The sequence below is a fragment of the Athene noctua genome, chromosome 2 (assembly GCF_965140245.1).
Source record: "Athene noctua chromosome 2, bAthNoc1.hap1.1, whole genome shotgun sequence".
In the NCBI taxonomy this organism is placed as follows: Eukaryota; Metazoa; Chordata; class Aves; order Strigiformes; family Strigidae; genus Athene; species Athene noctua.
In genome coordinates, this window is record NC_134038.1 from 2,980,602 (window position 1) to 3,006,669 (window position 26,068).

Here is a 26,068-nt window from a genome sequence, read left to right on the forward strand (position 1 = left end):
GCTGGCTGGCTGCATCTCTTTACAGTTCTCGACACACATCTGACTCAAGCAGCTGTAAAGCTTTCCCTAAAACATAACCTAGCCCTAACCCGAAGGGCCCTCCGTAGAAATGAGTCTCTGTGATTCATTAAACCCTGAGGCTTCTCTGCAGAAATGCTTCCAAAAGTGACAGCATGCTCTGGCTGCCAAAGCAGATACTCAAAAAACCTGGCCAGTCGCTGGTTACTGTTAATTAAAAACTGAATTTTGTCTTCTGATTGAGACTTTGGCAGCAGGAGTACTGGAGGACACTTCTCGCCTCACTTTTCTGCTTAGCGGGGTTAGAATGGTTGGAGAACTTGGGGAGATGGGAAAATGTACAACGGGAAAATACTGAATGATGAGCAGTGATTTGTTGTGTCAGACATCAACAGGGAAACTCAAAGTACTTTAGCTGGTGAAAAGTCATAGAGGCAACACACGCCTCTCCAGCTGGGCCTGGGAGGTGGGAAGGTATGTATGTGCAACCAGTGCACACGGCTTGAAAATCCACCTTACGTCTCGCCGATACTGCTCGAGTCACACCGGGATCTGCAGGGAGTCCCTCGTGGCCCCCAGCTCTGCAGTGCGCACAGCACATCTGGCAACATTTCCTACCCCAAAAAAGAGGTGTTTTTTTTTGCGGCTGTGTTTGTTAACATCTGCCAAGCGCTTCAAGCTCAGAGTATAAAAGTTTCTGGAGAAATAAACCTAAAGCTGAGATGGTTTTTTGTTTTTTGTTTTTTTGTTTGTTGGGGTTTTTTTTTAAGCCTCTTCTCAATCTGTCTTTCTTTGTAATTTTTGGAAAATAAAATGGTTAAAACCTTGCAAATAACCATGTTTCTTCACTGTGCCATGTGCCAGCTACTCTAGGCAGATTTTCAAAAATACCACATTGGTTTTAATCAAAGCCCCGAGGATGCTGACAAATTATCAAAGAGAGAGCGAGAGAGAAAATTGAAATCTGCCATTTAGTTGTGCCTTTGACATCTCGCTAATTAACAGATGGAGGAAAAATGAGGAAGCGCTGCCTGAATGGATCATTTCAGTGCTAAATCAGGGGAAAAGCAAACAAACAAACAAAGTCCAAGTGATCTCCTACCTTATTCCGGGTCTGGGTCTGTCCGATCAGGATGAGAGCGTTGGAGGAGATGATGGATAGGCAGAAGTTGATAAGGATGACAGAACGCTCTGAGCGAATATACCTGCAGCAAGAGAAGAGGGGAAGGGAGATCCACCCTGTAACAACTTGCATTAAGTTACCTCTGAAAAGCATCAACCAGGTGCAGGTTGCACTGGGCCAGACTCTAGAGAAGACCATGGTTAAGAGATTGCCCATTTCCTGCAGACCTTGTATGTTAAAACAGACAAGAACAAGGGGAAAAGGGAGAGGGAGAGCTTGGGTGTAGTGTTTAGCCCACAGATCTCTCCATCCTCCCCCATCAGTGCTGGAGCTATGAGCACGAGTCAACAAACTAGGGGCCAGCCTGGTCCCTAGTCTGAGCCGCTCCTAAAACAGTAGAGTGCTGCAAGTCGTCTTCAGCTCTGCTTATTTGAAAGGGGACTTGAAAAGGAGCTTAAAAGAAAACATACAGGCAACACATGGAAAGATTCCCAAATAAGAAGAGCCACGGGCATGCTGGCGATGAAAGCGGATTACGAACGCATGCACCTTCACAACAAAGTGGTTGTGGTTCAGCATTCCCCTCCGTTTAACCTAACAGCCCGTCCTGAAGTGAGAAGTATTGGTGGCTTTTTCCAGGCGGAGAGGTTTAACACTTCTCAAAAGCAGGCCAAATCCCTAACTGCAGCTGTGGGTCTGGGACGTTAGGGATCCACGTTAGGAAGGTGCAAGAGCAAGCTAGTTGTCATTTCTGATTTGCAACGTGCAGCACAGCTCCAGCTTGCTGCCTAGGTATGTGCACCACAATTTGGACCACTGGCTACAGAGGAAAACTTCTTTGAAGGCGCTTTTCTGAACCTAATAAAATTAAAAGGGAATTGCTAAAGTGCAAGTCCTCAAGGACTGACTCAGGACCTGACCATACCAACACTCAGACATGTGAATAATCTCAGTGATTCGGCAAGTGTCCTGCCTGAATTCCAGATGAGTGAAGAGTAGACACTGATGCTTATAGAAATTAGAAACAGATCTATTAATCAACCAGCTCATCCCTGGAGGCTAATGCAAGATTATTTCCTGTATTCCAGTACACCAACTATTTATATTGGGAATTTAATTTCATTAACTAATTTCAGCAAGAGTGAGTTGGTCGTGCTTTGGCTGCAGAGTTTTGAGTTTCTGACTATGTGGTCAGGATGAGTTTACTGCACGTGTGTGTTCTGCCAAGGGTAAACCTACTAGGGGCTGCAAAACTTTGATTTTAACTTCCCTCTGAGTTTCACCTTCAGACCAACATGAATATTTGAGGATATGCTTTCCTGGATACAAAAAAGTCACCCATGTAAAGTAGCCTGAATTCATACTTAGTCTGTTGGAAATTTGATTTATAGGTCGTTCTCCCTGAAACTCACCCAACCCCAGACCAGACTCCAAACTTTAGGCTTCCAGCTCAGCTAGAAACTGGGTCAACTGCCTGAAAAACAAGCCTCTAGTTCCTTTCATGGCCAATCTAATACCAAATTTCCCCATTTCATTGGGCTCAATACAATGTTGTGCATCACGTGGATCCTATTCCATTTGTGGCTGGAAGGTATTGAGCCATCAATCTATCTATGCTTTGATTGTGTGAAATAAAACATCAAGTGTCCAGTCAGCAGCTTCTAGGGGGATAGAAAGGGAGATTTGGACTCTGTCCTGGTGGGAATGAGATGTAATAAATCTGTGTAGCAACACTATGATCCAACTGGCATTAGCGTGCACTTCGAAAGTCTCCTTTGGTCAAAAAAGGTAAGAAATTAATTGCCCATAAGTATAGTCTGTGTGTGAATGTAGGGGAGGATAATCCAGCTGTCTTCAGACTTTTTCCCCCATTAAACAAACTTCTCCTTTCCTGCTTCCCTTCAGGCACTGAGCGTGAATCCTCTTCCCCAGATCCCTGAACCTCCAAAGAACGAGACATGGGTTGACAACATGTAGATTCACAGAAGCAGAATAATTTATGTTGGGGAAAACCTCCTGAGTTCCCAGTCCAATCCTCTGCCCCAAAATGGGCTAATTTCAAAGCCAGATCAGGTTTTTCAGGGTCTTAGTTCATTCGATTTCCGAAAATCACCAAGAACAGAAATGCCACCACCTCTCTCGGAAGACTTGTTACAGTGCTTAACCGGTCTCATGGTGAAGGATTATTTTTCTTTATAACCAGCTGGATTTTTTCCTGCTGCAGCTGGTGCCTCTAGACATTTCACTGTATATCTCTACAAGTTGTCTGACTTCTCCATGACTCTTCCTTAATAGCCTCCTCTTCTCCAAGCTAATGAAGTCTTGTTCCCTTTGTCTCCTTTTACATCATGTTCTCCAGCTCCCTAAACATCCACTGGACTCGCTCCAATGTGCTGACATCTCTCGTACTGTGGGAGCCCAATATTGGGCACATTTTCCAGATGTGGCTTCAAAAGTGTCAAGCAAAGGGGAATAATCAATTCTCTTGACCCCTTGGCTATATTCTCGCCTATATAGCCCAATATAATGTTGGCCTGCATTGTTGCACAGGTGCACTGCTGATTTATTTTCAAATCGTTGCCCACTAGCACCTGCAAAGCCTCCCCTGTGGAAGCATTACCAGGCCAGTCAGTCCCCAGCCCATCCTGCTCCACACGGTTATTCCGTCCCAGGTGCAGGACTGTGTATTTCTCCAGCCTCTATCTCCAGTTTGCTGAGGTCCTTCTGAATAGCAGTGCTGCTCTCCGGCATATCAGCCACTCCTCCCAGTCTGGCATCATCCACAAACCTGCTGAAGGTGCTCTGTGCCCCATCGTCCAGGTTGTTAAAGAAGACATTAAACAATATTGGCCGTAGTATCAATGCCTGTCAGATGCAACTAGTAACCAGCTCCTGATTAAGCTTCAAATTTTTGACCATTAACCTCTAAGCCTGTATGAACTCCATCCAGCTATTAAGCCACCTTAGAAGCCACCAATCCGGGGCACAGTTCCCTGGTCTGGATACAAAGAGGGTATGGGAGACTGTGTTAACAGCTTTGGTAACATCAAAATATACACCACCTACTTCTCTCCACTGTCCATGAGACCCGTCATCCCATCACAAAAGGGAAACAGGTCAGTCAGGCACAATCTGCACTCAATAAATCAGCGCTGTCTGTTCCCAATCGCTTTCTTGTCCATCATTTTGCCTGGAAATAACCTTTAAAACTACTTGCTACTTAATCTTCCCAGGGGCTGAATAGGCTGGATCCTCCTCCTTGCCCTTTTCAAAGACAGGTGCAATATTTGCCTTCTTTCACCCATCAGGACCCTCCCCAGATGATGGAGGGTGGCTCCACAGTAACACCAGCCAGATCCCTCAACACCCTCGGTGCATCCCATTCGGTCCCATTGACTTGCAAATGTCCAACTTACTGAGACGGTCCCCAGCTCTCTCTTCCTTGGCAGTGGGTAGTAGTTTCTTCCCCAGATTCTGCCATTAGGTACAGGAACTTGGGTGCCTGTGAGCAAACCTTGCCAGCAGAAAAAAGTGACAAAGGCACTTAGTACCTTCACTTTTTCTCCTCCCTTCTCCATTAGGCTACTTGCCCCATTCAACACTGGGCCAACACTTTCCTGGGTAATCCTTTGGTGCTGACACACCTGCGGAATCCCTTCTTGGTGCCTTTCACATCGCTCACCAGTTTTAAATGGAGCTGAGATCTGACCTTCCTAATTCAGTCCTGCATTCCTGGTCAAGGGTTCCACAGGCCCCTTGGTAGGTTGACCTGTCTACCAAACATTTCCTTGTTATGTTTCCGCTCAGTCAGAAGTTATGATAAGACAGCGTCCTGTCATGCTCGCTTTTTTCCTCCCATTTCCTCTTCTCCAGCACAGGATGCTCCACAGAAAGAAATCACTATTACTATCCAGAACCTCCGGCCAAATAAATCACAAATTCATATCAGAGAGGAAAAAACCACAGAACATGATGGTTTTTGCCAGAGGAGATATGTCTAGCAAAGGCAGAGCTACTCCAGGGTGATGTCTCGCTACTCCTTGGCTGAAACACGGACTCTGCCTACTTATCAAAATACGCCACCAGGGGAAAACTCACTGCAAATTTAGGGAACGTCTGCTCTGGCCTGGGTCCTGCAGGATGTGGGGAAGCCCTATGCAAACCAAGACAGATGGAGAAGGTGGGAAAACCTTGCAGTCTGCGTCTCTCTGTCCCCATTACACTCCATTCCTCTCTGCAAACACTGAGTCACTCTTGCTTTCTCTCTGTGCGTACACACATCCTTCTCCGTGCAGTCACTTACTCATTCCTGCTACCTCCCACCAGGGCCACTGAGTGCCTCAGCATCTCTGCCAAAGGCAGAGCTCCTGGGTTTAAAGCAAGTGTTAAAAGCCCCTTGAGATCTCACTGACAACCACTAAATCAATCCTCAGGCTTCGATGGGCAGGGAGTGAGAAAAGCTCGCGCTGATATCTATACAGCATTCACCCAGCCAGTGAAAAAGGTCTGCCGTGCCCCACATGCTGATGGGCTGGTGGAAGAGCGATTCGATAGCAAGCATTGATCTCCGTGCTATGGAAAGGTCACTGACTTCAGAGGCTGTTGAACCGCAATGAGTTCAGGGATGGAAAACACACCGGGGCACTCCTGAAACACCAGCGTGTCAAGGAGCTGCTTGAGAGGAGTGGTGCAAACCAAAGCTTAGAGAAACACAGTATTAAGTCATTTCACCTGTTCTGACCCTTCAATAGTTCCTTTTCCCCCCAGTTTTTCATTTTCATGTCGGTTTTCAAGAGGGATGACCTTTTTCTTTCCATTCCCTGCCTTTTTCCATGTGGGTGGTGGAGCACGTGGCCCCCACACAGATCGTGTCTCCAGCTGTGACCCAGGACAACCACTGCCGAGATGTAACAAGGTCGCTCCACTTCCATGGCCCACAGTGTCACTGACCTCTCTGTCGAGACTGCTAATAAGGCCAGAGACGCACCATCTGCAGGAGAGTTTTTGCAGCCATCTGTCTACTGGGAACTGGAGGGAGTCCACCAACAGGCCACCAACAGCCGTCAAACAGAAACAACGTCCAGTTTTCAGTGAGACTGTGCCAAGTTGGCTGTGGCTGAAGTGATCGCCCGCATGAAAAAGCTCATGCCGTTCACACCGATGGCTGAGTAGGTGCCACTAAGAAGCAACCATTATTTGGGGGTTTTGAATGAGAAGCGGAGGGCAAATTTATTTCCTCTCTGATATGCAGCCCAAAGCTGGGATCACCTCCTTTAATTCTGCCCCCTTTTCTTTATCATGTTCCTTTCTCTCTTTCTTCCCTGCCCTTTCTTTCTGTTTCCCATGTATAAACAAACCCTAGCTGGGCAAAATTCTGGGAAAGTTTCCAGTTTGTCAGCCTCAGTGAGCTTATTCATCAGAAGTGTTTCATACTCAAGCAGAGTCTATGTATGCATGCTCCAGATGCCTTTGTCCAGAAGTCTGAATGGGAAATTTCCCGGCCAAAGCTCCCTGAAACAGCTGAGCTCTGGTGAGTGCTCTCCACAGAAGACCGGGCATGAGGAGCTTCTCCCCTGAGTGGTGAAAAAGAACCACTTTGCTACCGCTCCTGTATTTTAAAAACAGCTGGAATAATACTGCTGATCCCACTTCTAAGCATTCCTCCAGCTGTTGTCTACCAGACTACATGACATCTAGGACAAAACAAAATGGGAGCCAGGAGATAATGTTGACTTGAATATGATGTTCCTGAGACCATTAATAGGACAGCACATTCATGTCCAGCAGCTATGCCTAAAATAAAAAGGACACACAGAGTGCTCAGGGCTCAGCCACAGGAATGATGCAAAGTTTAGAAAACATGAAAACATGATCTACAGAGAAGAAATGAAACAAACTCAGCGCACCAGAGAGAAATTCTAGAGATCACTTGATCATGCTTTACAAATATTTACACAAAGAGACTTGGGATAGAGAGCCCTTTAATCGAGATATAGCTGGTCTCAGGATCACTTGGAAATGCATGTCCATCCTTGGCTAGCTCAGAAATACCCATTCAAGCCTCCCATAAACATGTCTCCCCATTCATGCTGATCATTTTGGGCATAGGCATAACGCAAAGGCTAGAATGAGAAATTAAAAAGAGCGTATTTTAAACAGGGCAGGCAATTAACTTTACTGTCCTCAATAACAGTAAATATTGAGGGGCACACTCCTGGAAGAAAATACATCATGTTATTCCAAATGACTCTGGCATGCTCCAAACTGATTCAACCTCGTGTCTGAACTTGGGTTTCAGATCCTGAACTTGTTTCTGATAGGCAAGAGAGGGTGAGGCTCGAACACTTGCTCTTTACTCTTCTATCCTAACTTTCCACTTGATCCTGACACCAGTGACACCAGTAAGTCACCTACCAGCGCTGCCCAGTGCTGCCCAGCCTGAGGAAAAGCAGGAGAGGACAAGGACTTGAGCAGGTCCAATGATACCCCAGGCACGGAAAAACCTGAGTTCTAGATAAACGTTATTATGATCAGTCTTCAGCTCGTAGCACTTGCCATAATTAACTAGCCACTATGCACTGTCACAGTATCAACAAAAAAAAAAAGATGCATTTTTTCTCATTTTTTACTCTCCTGTTTCTTTCCTCTATCAAAGGGTAGAAAAAATTATCTCAGTTCACAACTCTGAACTGAATTTACCCTTTCCTTCCTACTAAGAAGAATCACTTGACAAAATAAGAGCCTCAGACTGACCCCTTCTCCCAAAAGGGTCACCAATAATAGACAAACAGTATGTGCTCCGTAACCACTCCATTTCAATTTCACAGTCATTCACCTGGTTCTGATTTTGTTTTATTTAGCTTAGAGTCATGAAGTTCTCAGCGTGGGTCTTGGAGTATGAACTCAGACCTTGTTCAGTGCAGTATAGGGGGAGGATCCCTTGCACACCTCAGGTCCTCCAGCTTATACAGTCCACCAAAATGTATCCGACAACAGGGGCATGGGCCAATGTGAGCCTTTGTTCAGTAAAACTTTGCCACAAAATCACTTCGGCTTCTATAAACGATACAATTTAAGGTTACACCTGACCTGCTTATAGGTGTACAGGAGCTCTCTGCGATAGGATGTACTGAGGGATCCCATATGCGTCTGAAGCTAAAGGCAAAACATAGCTAAGAGGTCGGAGAGTTATTTAGACCATGTGGTTTCTCATCCTTAAGCTCCTCAAAAGTGCTGTCAGTTCTTCAGGCCAGATGTTTTCATACGGGGTGGTGGATGTTTTGATGTTCTCAAAGACCCAACTGGGAACACCTTGAAGCAACCAGGCTGCCAGGAGGCAGTGCACATCCACCTCTCCACGAACAAGGTTTCCTGGGGTATGCGAAGGCATCTACAAGAGCGCACGGCTTTTGAAAAGGGAACAATGCGACTACATGGGGTCGTGGCACTAATTTCACTGTACTAATTTCTCTGGCTCTGAAAGGAAAGAATCATGCCAACTAAGCCACCACGATGACTTTTTGCAGGACCCACTCATTACCAAACGGTTCTTCCTCAGGCACCAGACACCCAAAACAGGAGAGCAAAACCTCCAGGACCCATGTAGATCAAGAGACAGTAACTTTCCCCAACAAGAAGAGAAGAGAATGAAAGCCATACCTCCAAACAGAGACATAAATGATAATCAACAGCAAAAGTGTCAGCGAAGATACTCCACAGCCTACAATTAACGTGACAGAAGGGACCAGCACCTTTTCCATGTTCTGAAAAAGAGAAAGTAAGACATTAAAAAAAAAAAAAAAAAAAAAAAAAAGAGAAGATGCTCAGCAAACGCTACCAGCTCAATTTCATGGCAAGGACTATCCTCCTAATTGTGTCAACTCACCTGACCTTCACATTGCACTGCACATACAAATAAAGATGAAAGAAGACCAGGATCTATTTCTGGTTGACCCAGCCTTTTGTTTGGACCTGATTCTGCTCCCACACACACCAGTGTTAAGTCTGGGTGACAACTCTGTTATCCATGGCAAATCATGTGTGTAAAAGACACGGGGTGCAAGAGGAGGATCAGGCCTTTGATCCAGTGTGAAACTTTGAAGGTAATTAATGAGGCAATAGCAGAAGGCAGTGCCTATACTAGAACAATTACAAATGAGATCATCTGGGAATGGCGGTGATGAAGGTTGGAGGATGAAAAGAAGGTGAAAATCTTCCACCAGCTACAAACAGCCGTCTGGAAAAGGAAGAGATCAAGCAAGCAAAGAAAAAACAAGATGTATATCCTCCCCAAAGACCCAGCATCGAGACACATCATCCATCACTTCCCTACTCTTACACTACTACACAAGGCATTTCTTCATATGCAGGGGTCCTTACGGGAAATTCTGGTGTGGGATCGTTCTCCTTTCCTGTCTGAACACGAAAGATCTGCTGGTCATCAACTCTTGCAATGTCAAGAACAGACACACATGCTATAACCTCTGCTAATCGAGTTCTCTGCATCACTGGGACTAACTGTAACCAGCCAACATCTGCCAGACTAATATCACTAAACTCCCCCTGTTCTCAGCTTGGAGTGAGGATCTGGATCCCACATGGTTTTCCCTGCTGCAGGCTTTTTTTCTGGCATGTTTCTCATTTCCACATCAGTGATCTCTGCTGTCGCGAAGGCAGAGAAGCAGAGACCCACCGTGCAGCAGACACACGAGAACCCTCTATTTAGAGTGATTAGGCAATATGCAGAGGTGTGGGAGCACAGTTAAGGTTGTCATTAGGTTGGCGTAGTACCAACACATATCGCCACAGCCATGGAGATGAGATGGTTTCTGACATAGCGAGGGCTTAGCATAGGAAAAAACAAACCCCATGCAATTATGCATGAATTTGGGACTGGAACAGGCAGTCCTCTAGGGACTTATCTACACCGTTTTGTTGGCAGGCACAAGGCTGCTCAACCTGAACTTCCAATCCGTGGGATGCCACAAAGCTGAGGCTACTGCAGCCCTGTTCCAGGCTACTGAGCCTTCTGCAAAGCAAAATATATTAGGCAAGGCTCAGTGCTATACTTATGTGGAGACTGGCCAGCTCAACACACGGGCAAAGCAAGCATGTGTCCATTGACTCAAGGCCCACAGTCAGTACAGGTTTACTCCACAGAGCCCACCAAGAAGAAGAGACAAACAACCCCGATACCTAGGGACCTGAGATGAGTTGTCTCTGAATTCTGAAGGGCTTGGGAAGATCCTCCTTACCTGAATATTTTGACCAAGGGCACCTCTCACATTTTAAATCTCATTGGGGGGAATTAATGTGGATCAAGACTTCCACCACACTGCTGCAGTGAACACCACAGGAGCTATTGGGAAGGCTGGCACAAGAGTTTAAGGGATCCAAGACAAAATTTAGTGATTCAATGGCTTGAATGCCCAACTGGCATTTATACCCGAAGGAGCACAGGTTGATTAAGGGATCTTTACTGGATGGAGACCAGCTACAGACTGGAAGCCAAACTGCACTGCAGTGTGATGCAACGTCCCCTCCCTTCTGACCACATTAGCTCTGACACGTCACTACCCCAGCATGCCTGTACGGCTTCCTTGAGTTTGCTCTGTGAAACAGGAGGCTTAGGACTCTCCAAAACTACACCACAGATACGTACAAAAGGTTTGGATGCCGATTCTAATTCAACTTGCTGAAATTACGGAACTGGATTTCCAGCAATATCTTAGCTTAGTTTAGTTTAAACTAAGCTTAGCTTAGTTTAACTACCAGCCATCGCACAGAAACTGCAAGAATAACATGGCACTGAGCCTCACCAATCCATCCACCGAGGTCCCGCATCTCCCTCCACCTAGAGCTTCCCAAAATGCTCGCGGAAAATATTTCAGCTCACATGTGGATTCCTCCTCTAAACTTCAACAGAGACTTGGATCGCTGTGATTTTTAACATCAACTCATATGACTTCCTTCCCACCCTGAGAATTTACACCTGCCAAATATTTGTGGAAGGTTAGAAGCAGGTTTTTTGGGGGAAGTAGGTAAACATCAAGAAATTTCAATGAAAATATCAACATTTTGATTCATCTTCCATCCAACAAAATTGAATTTGGACATATTCCAGGCACCAGGAGTGCTGAAATATCATATCCTTATAAACTGAAATGTGGAAGGGACTTTATTCTGCAAACAGAAGGCTCTGACTTAGTCAAGCACTGGGATAGAGTATGGGAGAGAGAGATGCAGTCTCTAGCGTGAAGACACAGCTTCTCCCTTAGTCACGTTTTTTTCCCGCACTGCAGAACCCAGGTGGGCAACAGCTCCGTCCTACCCCGGCGATGCATGGTTGTGAGAAATGCACTGCGAAGCACAAGCTACACAGACATTGCTCCTTGCTCCACGCTCCCTTCCAACCCTTCTTCTCTCCCTGCTCCCCCCTTACGGCAATATGAGTTCACATCGCACAAATGGTGGCCTGGGATGAGCATCAATTGTGACATTTGATTTAAGTAGGACTCATTTCACTGACTTTTCATGGATAACTGGATAAAAGTGGGGGAGGAGCTCCATGAGAGCAAAAAAGCCCAACATATAACTCATTCCTAAACCATATGAGAGTAACTGAAGAAATGGGGTTTGGATTTTAAGAGATGAGTGGGCTACATCTCTGTTTCTCCAACACAGTAACCGTAACTCCCCTCCCTTCCATGTTCTCTCTGACATCCCTTCACCCCCAACAACCCCAGGTTCTTTCACTCCCTTCCCTTTCCCGTTTCCTACATCCCACATAACAGTCTCTTAAACAAGAGGTTGCACGTACTGGACCGTTCCTAGGTCAGATATTTGTTCACTGGCAAGGCATTACACAAATGACGGCCAGCCAAGTGGAAGCCAGACTTGTGGGTAACAGCTGGTGTCTATCTGCAGCCCTTCCCACAGAAAAGACCCTGATCCCCTTTATCCTTCAGACAAACTTACACAAAACCCATGCCCACCAGAAGGACTTTCCCTGAAGAGATGCTACGTAGCCCATCCCTTCTCCCTACAGAGAAGGGATGGTTGCTCCAGCCCTGAAGGGATTTCTGTTGGCATCATGAGGGTACATAACCATAAAAACCACTGGCTGCGATAAGAACAGGAGCTCGCTCCTTTGGGAATAGGAAGTCCTAAAGGCTTAGTCCCATATAGTTTAGGATTCTGCTTTCTTTATTCATTATTAAGGTTTCTCTGTCCTGCCTATATTCCTTTCTCCCTCCCCCACTTCTTCCCTTCGGCAAACAAAGCATTGTTTGTGTTATTTCTTCTAATTAAGCCCCCTGACAGAAGGTGGTCGGATGCTGTAGGATCTGACCCTTGCAAGGGAAATTTCCTTGGAGGAGAACAAAGGGGGAAAGCAAGGTTGGTTTTAAAGTTGCTACCCAACAGAAAAAGAGCAAGGCCTTCTCAAGGTAGGAGAGAAAACAGTCCTACAGGAGTTTCTCAGCACCACAGCTGAGGAGCAAACTGGTTGTCTGCAAAAGACAGTCCAGGAACAGAGGTTCCACCTGCTTGGACTGGAGATGGTCCCAGATGGCGCAGACTCTGCCCCACCCCTCCCCATGCTGATGCCACCCAGAAGCACCCCTGAAACACAGATGAATCGGTGCCCCGCTGGAGCTGGAATGAAAATCTTTGCTTGGGCCAAGCAGGAACAGAGCAGGTTGTTACAAGTCACAAGTCTGCAGTTCTGTCACCAAGCATGAAAAGGGAGAAGAGAAGCAATCAATGACATCAGCTGGGATGGAAATAACGAGTGCCACTGCCTGGGGCTGCTTGCTGTCCTACTACCTCATCACTCTGACAAGCAGGGCAGAAGGACAGTCCTCCGTTTCTTTATAATTTCACTTTGCTTCCTTCTTCTCTTCTATTTCCTTCTTTTCCTTTCTCCCTCATTTTTTTTTTCCTCTCATTTGTCTTCCTTCCTCCTTTCCTTTGGCCATTTTCCATCACATATTCTGCCTTTTCTTCTTGCTCTTAATGCATCTCTCTGGCCTTCCCCCCCTATACATTCTCTACATTTCTCTTTCCTTCTCTTGTTTTCTGCATAACACTGTGAAAAGCGACTTCATTTGAGTTGTGCTTGTTCCATTACCCTGCTCTGGCTCCAGGGTCAAACAGGCTCCAATTAGAACAAAGTCAAAAATGGTATTTCTTAATGCCACGCAGTTTGCCTGAGACATTACAAGCAAGCTGTTATTTCTGCTTTGTCCATCCTTGATACAGAGAAAGGCTGAACAAAGTCCTTATACGTACAACATTATACTAATAAAGTCACCAAAAAATTAAACCTTTTTTGCTCCTAAATTAAACACAGGCATACGCGTTTGGAATTTGGGGCACTGGGCTTTGTCTGTTTTTAGAAATCTGTTTACTCTTCAGAACGATTGCCTTGATCCTGATTTCCTGCGTATTTGAAATTAAAAACTCACATAGAATTACAGAAATACTGGTTGCAAAGGACGTCTAGAGCTTTCTAATCCAATTTACTGCTTGGAGTAAGATTGCCACAAACATCAGGTGAGGTTGACCATGGTTTTGTCTGGATGAGGCTTGGAAATACTCAAAGATGAAAAGCTCCCATCCCTCTGGTGTCCATGCCAGGGCCACACCACTCTCCTGGGGATATTTTCCTAAGGTCACACATGAACCTCCCTACAGTTTGTGGCTTTTCCACTTGTTAAATAATCAGGCACAAGTGAGAGGAGTTTGGTTTTATAATTTTTGTAATCGTCCCCTTGATACCTGTAGGTTGTGATTAGATTGCCCCTTACATTTGTCTTTGCAAGACCAAGCAAGTTCAGATCCTTCCACCTCTCCTTACAGGCTGTGGCCTCAAAGCAATGAGACTCATTGCACTCTTTTGACAAAAAGAACTGGACGAAGTGGGTGTGATTTACCCCAAGAATTGCTCAGCAGCCATTTTACTGGGTACCACTGGCCTAAAGGCTTTTCATGATTCTTGAGAAGGTTTTTAAGCCACCTTGTATTGATTTTGTTGCTGGTTGGACAACTCTTGTCAAAGCAGGGAGCTTGCAAAAATTGCTGGAAAATAATGCTTTTAGCAGTACTCACAGAAGTGAACGGCTTTCTAAACAAAGGGGTGTATGTCAGTGCTGTAAGAAAACAACTGAGAAGGGTTGAGTGACGAAGAGGTGAACATGGTCTTGTCATCTGTCAAAAAATAATTCCTGAATTTCTTTGTAAATTCCCATTCGGTTAGATTCTGGGTTTCTCACTCAGGTATATACATGGTATATACAGGCCCTATGTATATGTAGGTTAAAGCACCAGCTGTATAGTCTACCCCAGTACAACCACTGGACAAAAGGAGAGCAGCCACCCCAAAGAGCAGCAATTCACAGCGATATACGGTATCGTTCAGGGACCTTGGTAAGGAGTAATGCTATGACACCTTCATCTGGGTGAGAACCAGGCTCTTGACACAACTCGGCTGACAAAGGTGTAGCTGATGTATGTGTTCACCTCCAAGGACTCTGCAGAGCCGAGAGGAGCAAAGCTTTGTCCTTACCCACAGAAGGAGCACATGTGAGGTGGGAGAACACCCACTGAATAAGCAGGTGCTCTTCGTACTCCACCACTCTCCTAAAAGGTAGCACTGATGTCCAGCTGCAGGGGCCCGAGGTAAACTTACACAGACAGAGTTGTTCAAGGGAAGGCTCAGTTTTCACCTCCCAGAAGACACGTTTCTTGCACTAACTGCAAGGCAGGGAGAAAGGAAGAGCAGGGCACAAGCTCTTTTTGATGGACCCCAAAATACGGGCAGTGGCAGGGAATTAGTGAAGGTAGAATTGGGCCACAGATGAAAGGATCTCTTTTGTTGGGTCAGCATTATCAGAGGGACTACAGGGTTCACTCAGCTCAAAGCAGAGGAGCAGTGAGGAGGCACCAAAACATTTTTTTCATAGAATTACAAAATGGTTTGGGTCAGAAGGGACCTTCAAAGATGATCTAGTCCAACCCCCCATTGCCCTGGGCACTCTTTCACTAAATCTGTTTGATTAAAGCCCTGTTCCACCTGACTTTGAACACCTACAGGGAGGGGGCATCAACAACTTCTCTGGGCAACCTGGTCCAGTGTCTGTCACTACAGGGCCTGCTGTCATGGTTTAACCCCACGGGGCAGCTAAGCACCACACAGCTGCCTGTGGGATGGGGGAAGAATCAGAAGGGTGACGGTGTAAAAACTCACGGGGTGAAATAAAGACAGTTTAATAATTTGAAAAAAAAAAGGAGGGGAAAAGCTAATAAAGTGAGAGAGAAAAAAACAAAACCAAAGCAAAGCGAAGCAAGCGATGCAAAAGAAAACAATTGTTCACTACCAACCGATGCCCAGCCAGTCCACGAGCAACATCAGCACCTGCCAACTGCCACTCCTCAGTTTTATTGCTGATAATGATGTCATGCGGAATATCCCTTTGGCCAACTGGGGTCAGCTGCCCCAACTGTGACCACTCTCAGCTGCTTCTGTGCTCCCAGCCTCCTCGCTGGTGGGGCAATGCGAGAAGCAGAAAGGTCTTGACTCTGTGTTAGCACTGCTCAGCAATAACTCAAACACCCCTCTGTTACCAACACCGTTGTCATCACAAATCCAAATCATAGCAGCAATACAAGCTACTATGGAGAAATTTAACTATCCCAAACAAAATCTGGTATAAAGTCTTCTCCATCTTTCTTAGAAGACTTTACATACTGAAAGGCCACCAGAAGGTCTCCCCAGAGCCTTCTCTTCTCCGTCTTCTAACCTATGAGGAGGGCTTTGAGATCTCTGAATGATGATCACTTAGTGGCATCATTAATAAATAATCTTTTCACAACTTCTTTCTGGAACAACTCGACAACCTCCTCAGTTCAGCACATGCCACTGCAAGACAGATCCAGTGAATTACTACCTTGTTTTGCCTCCTTTGTATCATAACTACAGGCTTCTCATGTCAAAGCTAATAGTCACCCATTATCGGGAATGCATTTGTGGAGCTGAGGGCCCCTTTTATGTAATTTGGCCAGTCTAACAGGCAATTCCATGTAATTACAGTACACAAAAATCACCCAGAGAGACATGTTAACGTGCTACTATTTATTAACAACCGCTAACTCTTCAGTCATTATTGAGTCTGCTCTCAAGATACAACATGGCAATCTGCGTTTAGTAAACAGCCTTGATGAAGCTCTCAGGGCAGAGGAGTGGTCATGCAGTTGCTCGTTAATAGGAACTGTCAAGATAATTTCCTTCAGGCTGGCGGGGAATTACAGGAGTTAACAGTACGCATTATCTACCTGCCAGTCATCAACACTGTGGTCAGCTTGCTGCCACTCTTTGAACTACCACACTGCACTCTCGGTGCCTCAGTTTCCAGTCCTGATATCAAAGGTGGGCTGGATCAGGCTCATATTAACTCTAAGGATCACTCTCCTCCTGCCCAGACACCTGTTTCCATATATTTGTTGATGTTCCCAAACAGTTGTGGCTGCCCCCTCCCTGGAAAGGTTCAAGGCCAGGTTGGACGGGGCTTTGGGCAACCTGGGCTAGTGGAATGTGGCCCTGCCCATGGCAGGGGCGTTGGAACTAGATGATTTTTAGACCTTTAAGGTCCCTGCCAACACAAACCGGTCTGTGATTCCATGCTTTTTACTATCATTATTTAAAAGACTACAGGTTATTCCCTCCCCACTCCTTTCCCACCGCACTTCTCTTGGCCAGGCTACTGAAATCAGTTTAACGGGGCTCTGATGAGTAGCCATGAGCCACTTTGCATCCCCCTGTAAGCTGCAGTTTGGGAACCAGTGTGCCGAGAAAGGGGACCGCAAGTGAGGAGAGCAGAGGTCTATTCCCAGCTTGCCCGCAGGTCAACTGTGTACATGTGACTCCATCGTTTAAGTCATCTTTTCAAAGTCCTCTCAACTGATCTGCGTTAGATTGCAAACACTGGCCTTAACTTCTTAGGGGCCTATTTTGACCCTCTGGAAATGGAAGAGAATAATACTGCCCTCCATCTCTCTTCCAAAGCTTAATTCAGCTTAGATTTTTGATACGTGTAAATGCCTCAGGGGGTTCCCAGGGGTACATCAGAACAAGCAAGCACCAGCTTTTCATTCTCTGCTGTGCAATATTAACATGGGGAGGCATGGAGGAGAGAGAGGAGAGAGCTTTTGGCTTAACTCTTTGTGGGCTGGCCAGATGGAGCGGTTTTTTTTTTTTTTGAATCTTTGCTTTTCATGTATATAGTAAGACTTGCTCTGTTCCAGCCTTTCCCTTTAAAGCATGTTGAAGAGAAAATAAAACCATTTTTCACAATAAAACTGGTAATAACCAAAAATGGCCTATTCCTCTATGGGTACTCACTCTTACCTTCCCAGACAACAGAGGCAGAAGTAAACTTTAATCAGATTGTGCGGTATCACTGTCACAGGTACTGCAGTAAGCAGCAAAACTCTATCTTGCTATGTCAGTCCTAGAAAATAAAATGGTCCGGGACCCACTCCATTGCCCTGAGATAAAGTGATATGGTATAGATAATGTTCGTAAAATCTCCCCGTTCAAAACAGAGAAGCCTTGTCCATACTGCCTAGTGGAACGTTCATGGGCCATGTCAACCCCTGGACCACAGCTGGACATTGCTGGTTGACACAAGCCAAGACACAGTCAGGGAGTATTATAGCAATTAAACGGGAGAGACAATTACAGGACAGTGCTAGAGCTGCTTTTGCCATGGAATTATCAATATTACTATCACTATTTACTATTACTATTACCACGACCATTACTATTATTATTTCCACCCTTGTGAGACCCCCCTGCAGGGCTGGGTCCAGCTCTGGGACCTACAACATCAAGAAGGACACGGACCTGCTCGAGCGGGTCCAGAGGAGGCCACGAAGATGCTTGGGGGGCTGGAGCACCCCCCTGTGAGGACAGGCTGGGAGAGTTGGGGGGTTCAGCTGGGGAAGAGGAGGATCCAGGGAGACCTTAGAGTGGCCCCCCAGGGCTGAAAGGGGCTGCGGGAAAGGGGTGGAGGGACTCTTGATCAGAAGAGTGTAGGGATAGGAAGAGGGAGAACGGTTTTAAACTGAAAGAGGGGAGATTTAGACTAGAAATAAGGAAGATGTTCCTTGCTGTGAGCAGGGTGAGACACTGGCACAGGCTGCCCAGAGAAGCTGTGGCTGCCCCCTCCCTGGAAGGGTTCAAGGCCAGGTTGGACAGGGCTTTGGGCAACCTGGGCTAGTGGAAGGTGGCCCTGCCCGTGGCAGGGGGGTTGGGACTAGATGATCTTTAAGGTCCCTTCCAACCCAAACCAGTCTGTGATTCTATGATTTAATGATTGTTACTATTATTACTAATGCTAGCAGTATTTTACAGTATGGACATATGCTCTAACTACATTAAAAATGAACCTTCTTTACTGCTCCTTCCTGCTTGGGATTGCTCCTTCTGTGTGTTACACAAAGGATAACCAATTTAAAGTCCGTAACTGATTTGCACGGTTCTTGCATTACCCATCCTGCCTTGGTTTCACAACTGTGCCCTCATCTCTAGTAACTTCACAGCAGCAGTGCTGAACACCTTGCAGGGAAATGTGGTAAGATTTACACACAGCTAAAATAAAATAACTCCATGGCAGACTGGGAATGGAAAATGAGGGTGGAATCCAGACTGTGTTTATCCTGATTTAAGCAATGTGTTGGTTCCATGCCAGGCGACAGCATTTCACCAAATTATTCCAAAACAGCCCGCTGTTTGTTTTACTCTATCAGTGTCGTGCTGGTGAGTGATGCCAGAGCGGCAGCTCTCCCCACAGCATGGGCAACGCATGCTTCCTCCATGCCGGTGCATCCTGCCCTTCGGAGAGACCTGCCTGAGGAGTGCGGGGAACGCCTGAGGCCATGGTGTCTGGAGGAAGGCTTCTGCCAAAGCCACTCACCCTGCTGCCTACCACCATGGAGAACAAGCGCCTGCCTTCTCTTTGCCTTTCTAGTACCCTTGCCCACTGAAGACCAGCCTTAAGAAGAAGCTTCATCCAAAGCGCGAGCTGTGAACACTTGTGCAAAGACCTCACAAGCCATTCCTAAAACACCTCCTAAACCCTGTCGTTGTTCAGTCCCTTTGCAGCTGTGATTCCTCTCCTGGAGGACCCAGGGACACCATCCCAGCTCTCACTGTTTGGTCACTGAAGGTCCCTGCACTGGAAATGGCTCCTGACCTGAACTAGGGTTGAACCAACAACCCTGAAGCAAAAGATGTCTCCAGCTCGTTGTCAGTTCTCAGAGGCTTTCAGTGGCTCAGTAGCTAGAGCTGGCCTCTGAAAAGGAGACAAAGGGATTTCAGCCATTTAGCAGACGATCTGTACGCTGTCATGATGATAATGACAGCTTCATTCCCGTTGCAATCTGTAGAACCCACGGGATCCAGCATGTTTCTGCCCACCCACTGCAATACACACGTGGTTACTGAGGAGTCACTGGTGCTAATTCCCTCTATATGGGACACTGATCTCAAAGCAGCACTCAGGGAATCAGCTTCTGACCCCAATATCCATCTGATCCACAGCTGAGTGATTGGGAAGTAAACCGGTAACAGCCCCTGGATTTACAACAGAATCACAGAACGGTACCAAGTTGATATAAACACGATCAAAGCTGGCCCCGGTAGCAGGATATTCCCCATCTGGGGAGTGGTTGACATGATCGCCATATTTAAAAGAGCAAAAAGAACAATGTGTCATGAAAAAATGAAAGCATTGTCTTGCTTGTGGGAAAAGAGCAGAGTCTTTTGCTTTCACAGATTTACTGAATATACGCTGTAGACACTCTTGGTTAGTAGGGCAGGTAGCTAGTGAGCACTCGAGCTGCGGACTTAGCTTTGACTGACCATTATCATGCACAGCATAATCCCAATTTCCTGATTAGACAGTTCTAACGTTTAGAGAGAAGTTTCAAGCTCAAATATTCATAATTACAAGTCAGACATTTGTTTTCCATGCCTATTGTCCATTTTTGCTTAAAGATTGCCATTACTGTCAAAATCTTGCCGGTAGATTTGTCCACTCAGCTTATTCATAGATAGCAACGGTATGAAGGGCACAAGCCTTTCAGAAACTGATTCAATTTTGGTTGAAATGAGTAGACATTTGTTGTAAAAAAATAATAGTGACTTAATTTCCGTGTCTCGCTGCATGGCAATTCAAGGGCAATCTAAGCCTTTAGGCAGGGCACAACAGGGCTCAGTAGTGAAGCGGCTTGCCAAAATGACCTAAAAATGGGCTTTTCAGAGCCAAAGTACTATGGAGACGGGCACAGAATGATATAAGAAAGACAAGCAACACTTAACAGTTCGACTGACTCTTCAAACACAATGTGCTTAGTCCCTGAAGTGCTTTGAAAAGGAACATAATCTCATTTAGCACTAATGCGCTGACTCCCACCCCGATGAGCCCGTGAAACCCAACCTCCATCACCCACTTGTTACCATTTTCAAACGAGCACCTTTGCGATGTCTCCCACGCCGTCCTCTACCTTGGGAGAAGCTCCCCCCCAAAAAAAAAAAAAACAAAAAAAACCCCAAAAAAACCACCTAGAAAACTATCCAGTACTTTTGCTTTAAACCTCCTCTGTAAAACCCTGCTTGGTGCAATGCCTACAAAACAATCCTGACAACGGCAGATGTGCCACGACTTACTGCGGATCGCGATGACTAATGCCCTCGCGCTGTTTACATGTGCCCCCGCACCCGCCTGTATCCAAGCATCCTTGTATTTCAGCTGGAAATTTCAGCTGTATTTCGCCTATTTCGGGCCAGGGTGGCTTTGTGGCTGGTTCAGCACTGAGCAGGTTGCTGAAGTTGTGCTCCACAGCTAAGCCTCGCAGGTGACACGGTGGTCCAAATAACACACGATCAATATAAAATAGGGACGGATCGACAGCTACAGCTGGAGGTGGAGGGCAGGTAAGGTGGTCTCCCCAGCTGTGGACAGACTCAGTGGTTTTTACAAATACGTGTCCTAACCCACCAGGGCTTCCCCATCTGCCTTCGTCCCGCTCCTCCACCTCCCAGCAACGGGCCACACCTCTGCCACATTTCTCTTTTAAGAAGAAGACACAAAGGGAATCTCGCTCACAGAATTACAGGCAAGAGGGTGGGAAAAGACCTGACAAGCTCAGCTCACCATTCGCCTGCCTCGAAGACATCTAAATCATCCCAAGCCTGTTCAAGAAAACCTTCACTGACAGAGGCTAGGCTCTCGGTGCTTGACTATCCCTGCACCTGGAAGGTTTTCCCTTGTGCCTAAATTAAATCTCTCACACTGCAATTTGAGTCCAATCCCCAGCAGACATAGAAATCAGATTGATCTCTTTCCGCAGCTACCTTCTATTCATTTGAAGACTATTATCCTCTTTTCTCTCAGTCTTTTTCCTTTCGGAAAAGATTCAAACCATCTCAGAGCGCTCGCCTCCTCTCACCACCAGCGTGGAGGTACCACACCAAACATCTCTGACACATCGTCCTCTCCCGTGCACATACTCACACACTCCCATACTCACATACCGTACCAGTCATCCTGCTTAAACACGGAGCAGAGCATCCCGGAGAGGTACCTCTCACCCGCTTCAGTCATATTTCTAGCCCTCAATGTCTCAAATCTTGCACGCACTGAGTTTCAGAGCTGCTTCCAAGCTCTTAGGAAAGAGGAAAGTGGGAAATGGGAAGACCCTGGTGTCCTGGCTTAAATCCACCCCTCCTTTAACAGAGAGGTAAGCCGTGGCTGGGTAACAGGGCAGCTGTCACGCTTGCTAAGCCGCCTTCATGGCAACAAGCCATTAAGCACTGCAGCTCAAAATAAGCAGCAAACCCCTCAGGAACGCCCGGACACGCAGTATCCCAGACACGCATGGTGAGTCTTTCATTTCAGCGGAAGACGAGGGACTAACCTCAGCCCTGGTCTGCTCCTGAGGTCACTTGGTTAATGCCAGTACGGCTCTTGCCTTTACACCGAAGGGTGAATTTGGCTTGGTATTACTCACGCTGAAGCACTGACTCCCACAACGGTTTTAAGCTCCCAGCCACTTGATCATGTTCCTCTCCCACGTCCCCTTCAGATGAAGAGATACAGGGTGATGCAGCATTCGCCTGCAGAAGAGTCAGTGCCAGGGCTGTGCGGAGCTTGCTGGCTCTGGCTCGCGGGGGAAGAGCTGCAGACCCACGCTGCTGCAATCCCACCGCCTGGAGTTTTGTCAGGAGTTAAAGACCTGAGCGCATCCACAAGCGCGGAGCAGAAACTCAGCGGAGGAAAGCTGTCAGCTGTGAATATCTACCGAACTGCCCGCCGGATCGACAGACAGCTGAATCCGCAGACAGCCGTGGAGGAGGTGGGATGCTGGATGACTGCTTATTATGCTGAGCCAAATCCTCCTATTATTACCTTGTGTGCTACCTGTCTTCTTTTAATATATTCAAGTGTTGTCTCTCCTAGAAGCGCTGAGAGGGATTTCCTAACCCCCCTCATCTCTGATTCCTTACCTACATATGTTCAATCACCGATTGCTTATTTGCTGATGGGTTCCCTTCTTAGATATCTGTGCACAGCATATAGCAACTGCAATCTCCATTCACACCCCCCACCAAAAGAGCAAACTCAGGGTTCCTCTGCTCCCCGGCACCTGGAGCACAGCACAAGTAGTCCCCTTCCTCTAAAACCCCAACATAAATCATCTGTGCATTGACTCTGGGTCCTCTCCAAACTCCAATGAGATTTAACCCAAATTCCCTCTGTAATTCACACTCGAGCCCGTGATGACAATGCAAACGCTTAAAAAAGCAGGTGACTTCCAGCAAAGCGGTGATGTAGGATCACAACTCAGCCCCCATGCTAAGAGGCCACATTTGAAAAATAATGCAATTTTTTCAGAGGGAGTTAGACTGTGGGTTGGCCCATTTGGCCATCTAAGGTCATCACACATCTTCTCTACTTCCTAATTGTAATATGAGAGAGAATGGGAGGGGAAAATTGTCTGCCCAGGTGGTTGGTACCCTATCTTCTCCATGCTATCAGTGCCTACTGAAACTCAGCGGGGTTATACCAGGTTTAGTGAAAAGAGTATCCCTGCTGAGCAAAGGAAAGACAAGCTTTGCAACGATTTGCAGAATTGCAGCCTGCTGCTACGGGCTGCCACAGACCCTGGGGAAAGGCACCCCTGAGAAAACACAGCAGCTGCTCCTGCTGTGGAGCAGGAGATGGGCAAACCTCAGAAATCCCCAGCAGAACTTACACCATAACCTTCCCCAAATCTCAGCACAAAGCTCTCCTGAGATGAGCAGGACTCCGGCTGGAGCATCCCTTCATCACTCCCACTTTGGCCTCTCCATACCCGGGGACAGTCCAGCCGTACCAGCACAAATCCCCAGGAAATCTTAGGAAATATTTCCAGTTCAAGGGCTCCGCAGCAAGAGGCACAATCACCTCCTGAGAGACACTTTACACGCAGCAGCATCCCAGAGAAGACGGCTGATTGCAGGAAGAGGTGCCAACGGCACAAGCACAGGAGGCTTGCAGAGGATTTGGACCTCAAAAGCCCAAATGTTTGCAGCTCAGCAATGTTCACCCTGGCACGGTTCTTTGCTAACCGAGCAAGCGGAGGTTCCTAACGCTCTGTCAGGGAAATGACAGCACTTGGTGCTTTCTGTAGCACCCTTCAGGCTTGGGGCACTGTGCAAATATGGATGCACACAGCCTGGGATGTCACCTGCAAGGGTGATGCAGCTGGAGAAACAGAAGCAGAAAACAATGAAGTGATTAGCCCAAGGTCACCATTTCACTTACAGGCACAGAAACAGCTCTGGCTGTAGCCTAGCCAATACACCCAGATACACCAGTCTAATAAACTCTTCCCTAGACTCCTGTACAAACTGGCCGTAGTTTGATGCCTTAAGACTTCGAGTTGGGTAAAACTGAGAACGTCCCTTCAGCAGAAAAGTCCAACTTTCGAATTAAAGAGTTAATATGGCAGGAGAAACAGCATCACTGTCAACAAAACCTGAAAACTACTCTAAATGTGAGAACTGGCTGTTCTCAAAGGTATGCAAAAGGTTTTGTTCTCATCCAAATCTCACGTGATGAACGGTGGTAGAAAATAAATGTTAAAGTGTTCATCTCCAAATAAAGTGCTCCGGTCTTATCTAAGTGAAACACTGCTATAATTTTCCATCAAAATGTTGTCAGAACTGCTACACCCTTACAAAATATTTTAATTCATTAACATCAATATTTTTACAGGGGTAAAGTGTGCTGCTGGAAAACCTGGATTTATTCCCTGTGCAAGCAGGGCCCCAGAGAGTGCCAAGACACTAAAATAACCCACTTTATATCTGCATATTCTCCATGAAGTACCCAGGGCAATCTTTTCAGAGGGAAGATCTTGAAGACACAGCAAGATCGCACCAGATCTGCACGTTGATTCCCTTCCCACAGCCTGCTCAGCCAAGACAGACACTGAAAGTCTACTCTCCATGCTGCGTTATTTCCCCAGGGTAAAAGGATTTCTTCCCCTCTGCTGCACACACAACTCTGGGATGTTTTCAGGAAAAAAAAAGTAAACGTTGTGAGTTGAGAGAGGAGCTCAGAAGCCGTTGTGCCTTTAGGTAGGGAGCACACCACAGAAGGTGCCTTGCCTTCATGCAGACTGGAGATAACAATGAACAAAGCTTCTTGCAACATTCTGGGATATCACAGGGTCAGGGCTGCTCGCTGCTCGTACACTCACCCGCCTTGCCAGCACGCGCCCGAGTCAGATCTGCAGTCTGGTCTGCTACAATACCCCCCAAAAAAACATACAGGTGCTCTACAACCCTTCCAGCTAATGGTTCACCTGTCAGTAAACACCACCGTGGAGATGAGATGTTCCAAAAATTCAGCACGGACACAACAAACTCAACGTCCCTACAACTTCTCACCACCGACACCTTTCAACCTTTGCTAACACTAGAAATGAGAGCGGAGCTCAGATGCCTGATTCTATCCGTGCTGCCTCTGCAGACGAGGCTTGTAAGGAGCGGGAGAGAGAGCAGAGATATATCTCTTACTACATTCCTAAGTTCTGGGAGAATCAAGCTTTAAAGCTTGATTGACTTTATAAAAGGCAATCATGAGCTGGTAGGCAGAAGAGACAACATGAGCCAAACTCAAAGAAGACAACGAAAAGAGTGAAAGGCTCTCCTGCGCATCCTCAGGCTCCCACTCGCCTTCCCACCTCCAAAAAATTGCCAGGACTGCCAAGAAATATTGAAAAAACACCACCACAAGACCCTTAATCAGCCTGACCGTGGCTTGCAAAGGCATAGTTCGAACATGTGGCTCTGCAGTTTCCTTTTGTCCTTATTCTCTGTTAGCACTGATATTATGCAGGTGTAGCGTCAGAGCATGTCAATGCCGTTGCCCTATCAATCTAGGTGTGATATCAAACCAAAATGAAAACGCAGCCCTCAAAATCCTGTCCATGTTGCTCTAATTTAAGAGGTTTTAATCTTTTGTGATGGTCAAACAGCAATCTTACCGAACCAGTGCAAGATGCTGCCTCAATCTAGTCAAAATAGGAGGGTCCAAGCGATATCGGACACAGCGAAAGTCAAATTTGAACTCCAGATTTTGAGCTGGACCTGAACAGTTCCATCATGGCTTAGGGATGTCTGTCTCCAAAACCGGTTCAAATCCCAGCACTTTCGGCCCCTAGCTTCATTGAAATCAAGGAAAACTGCTTCCTTTCCCCACCACATGAGCAACTGTGAGCCCAGCCCTGGAAAACTGTCCTTGGCAAGTCCGAATCAGCTGCCTGGGCAGCAACACTCATCCCCCACAAGCCTTTCCTGGTCCTTTTTCACTGAAA

At 46.5% G+C, this 26,068-nt stretch overlaps 1 protein-coding gene across 6 annotated transcripts in view; it reads right to left on the reverse strand.

Moving 5' to 3' along the window:
- The window catches only part of ADGRB1 (adhesion G protein-coupled receptor B1), a 287,094-nt gene that overhangs the window by 59,411 nt on the left and 201,615 nt on the right, over window positions 1-26,068 (reverse strand). For all 6 annotated transcript variants that reach the window (XM_074898342.1, XM_074898341.1, XM_074898343.1 and 3 more), the window contains 2 exons: window positions 8,801-8,904; window positions 1,121-1,223 (listed from right to left, as the gene is read on the reverse strand). In XM_074898342.1, the coding sequence (XP_074754443.1) occupies window positions 1,121-1,223; window positions 8,801-8,904 (207 nt within the window). The remainder of the gene's footprint in view (window positions 1-1,120; window positions 1,224-8,800; window positions 8,905-26,068) is intronic.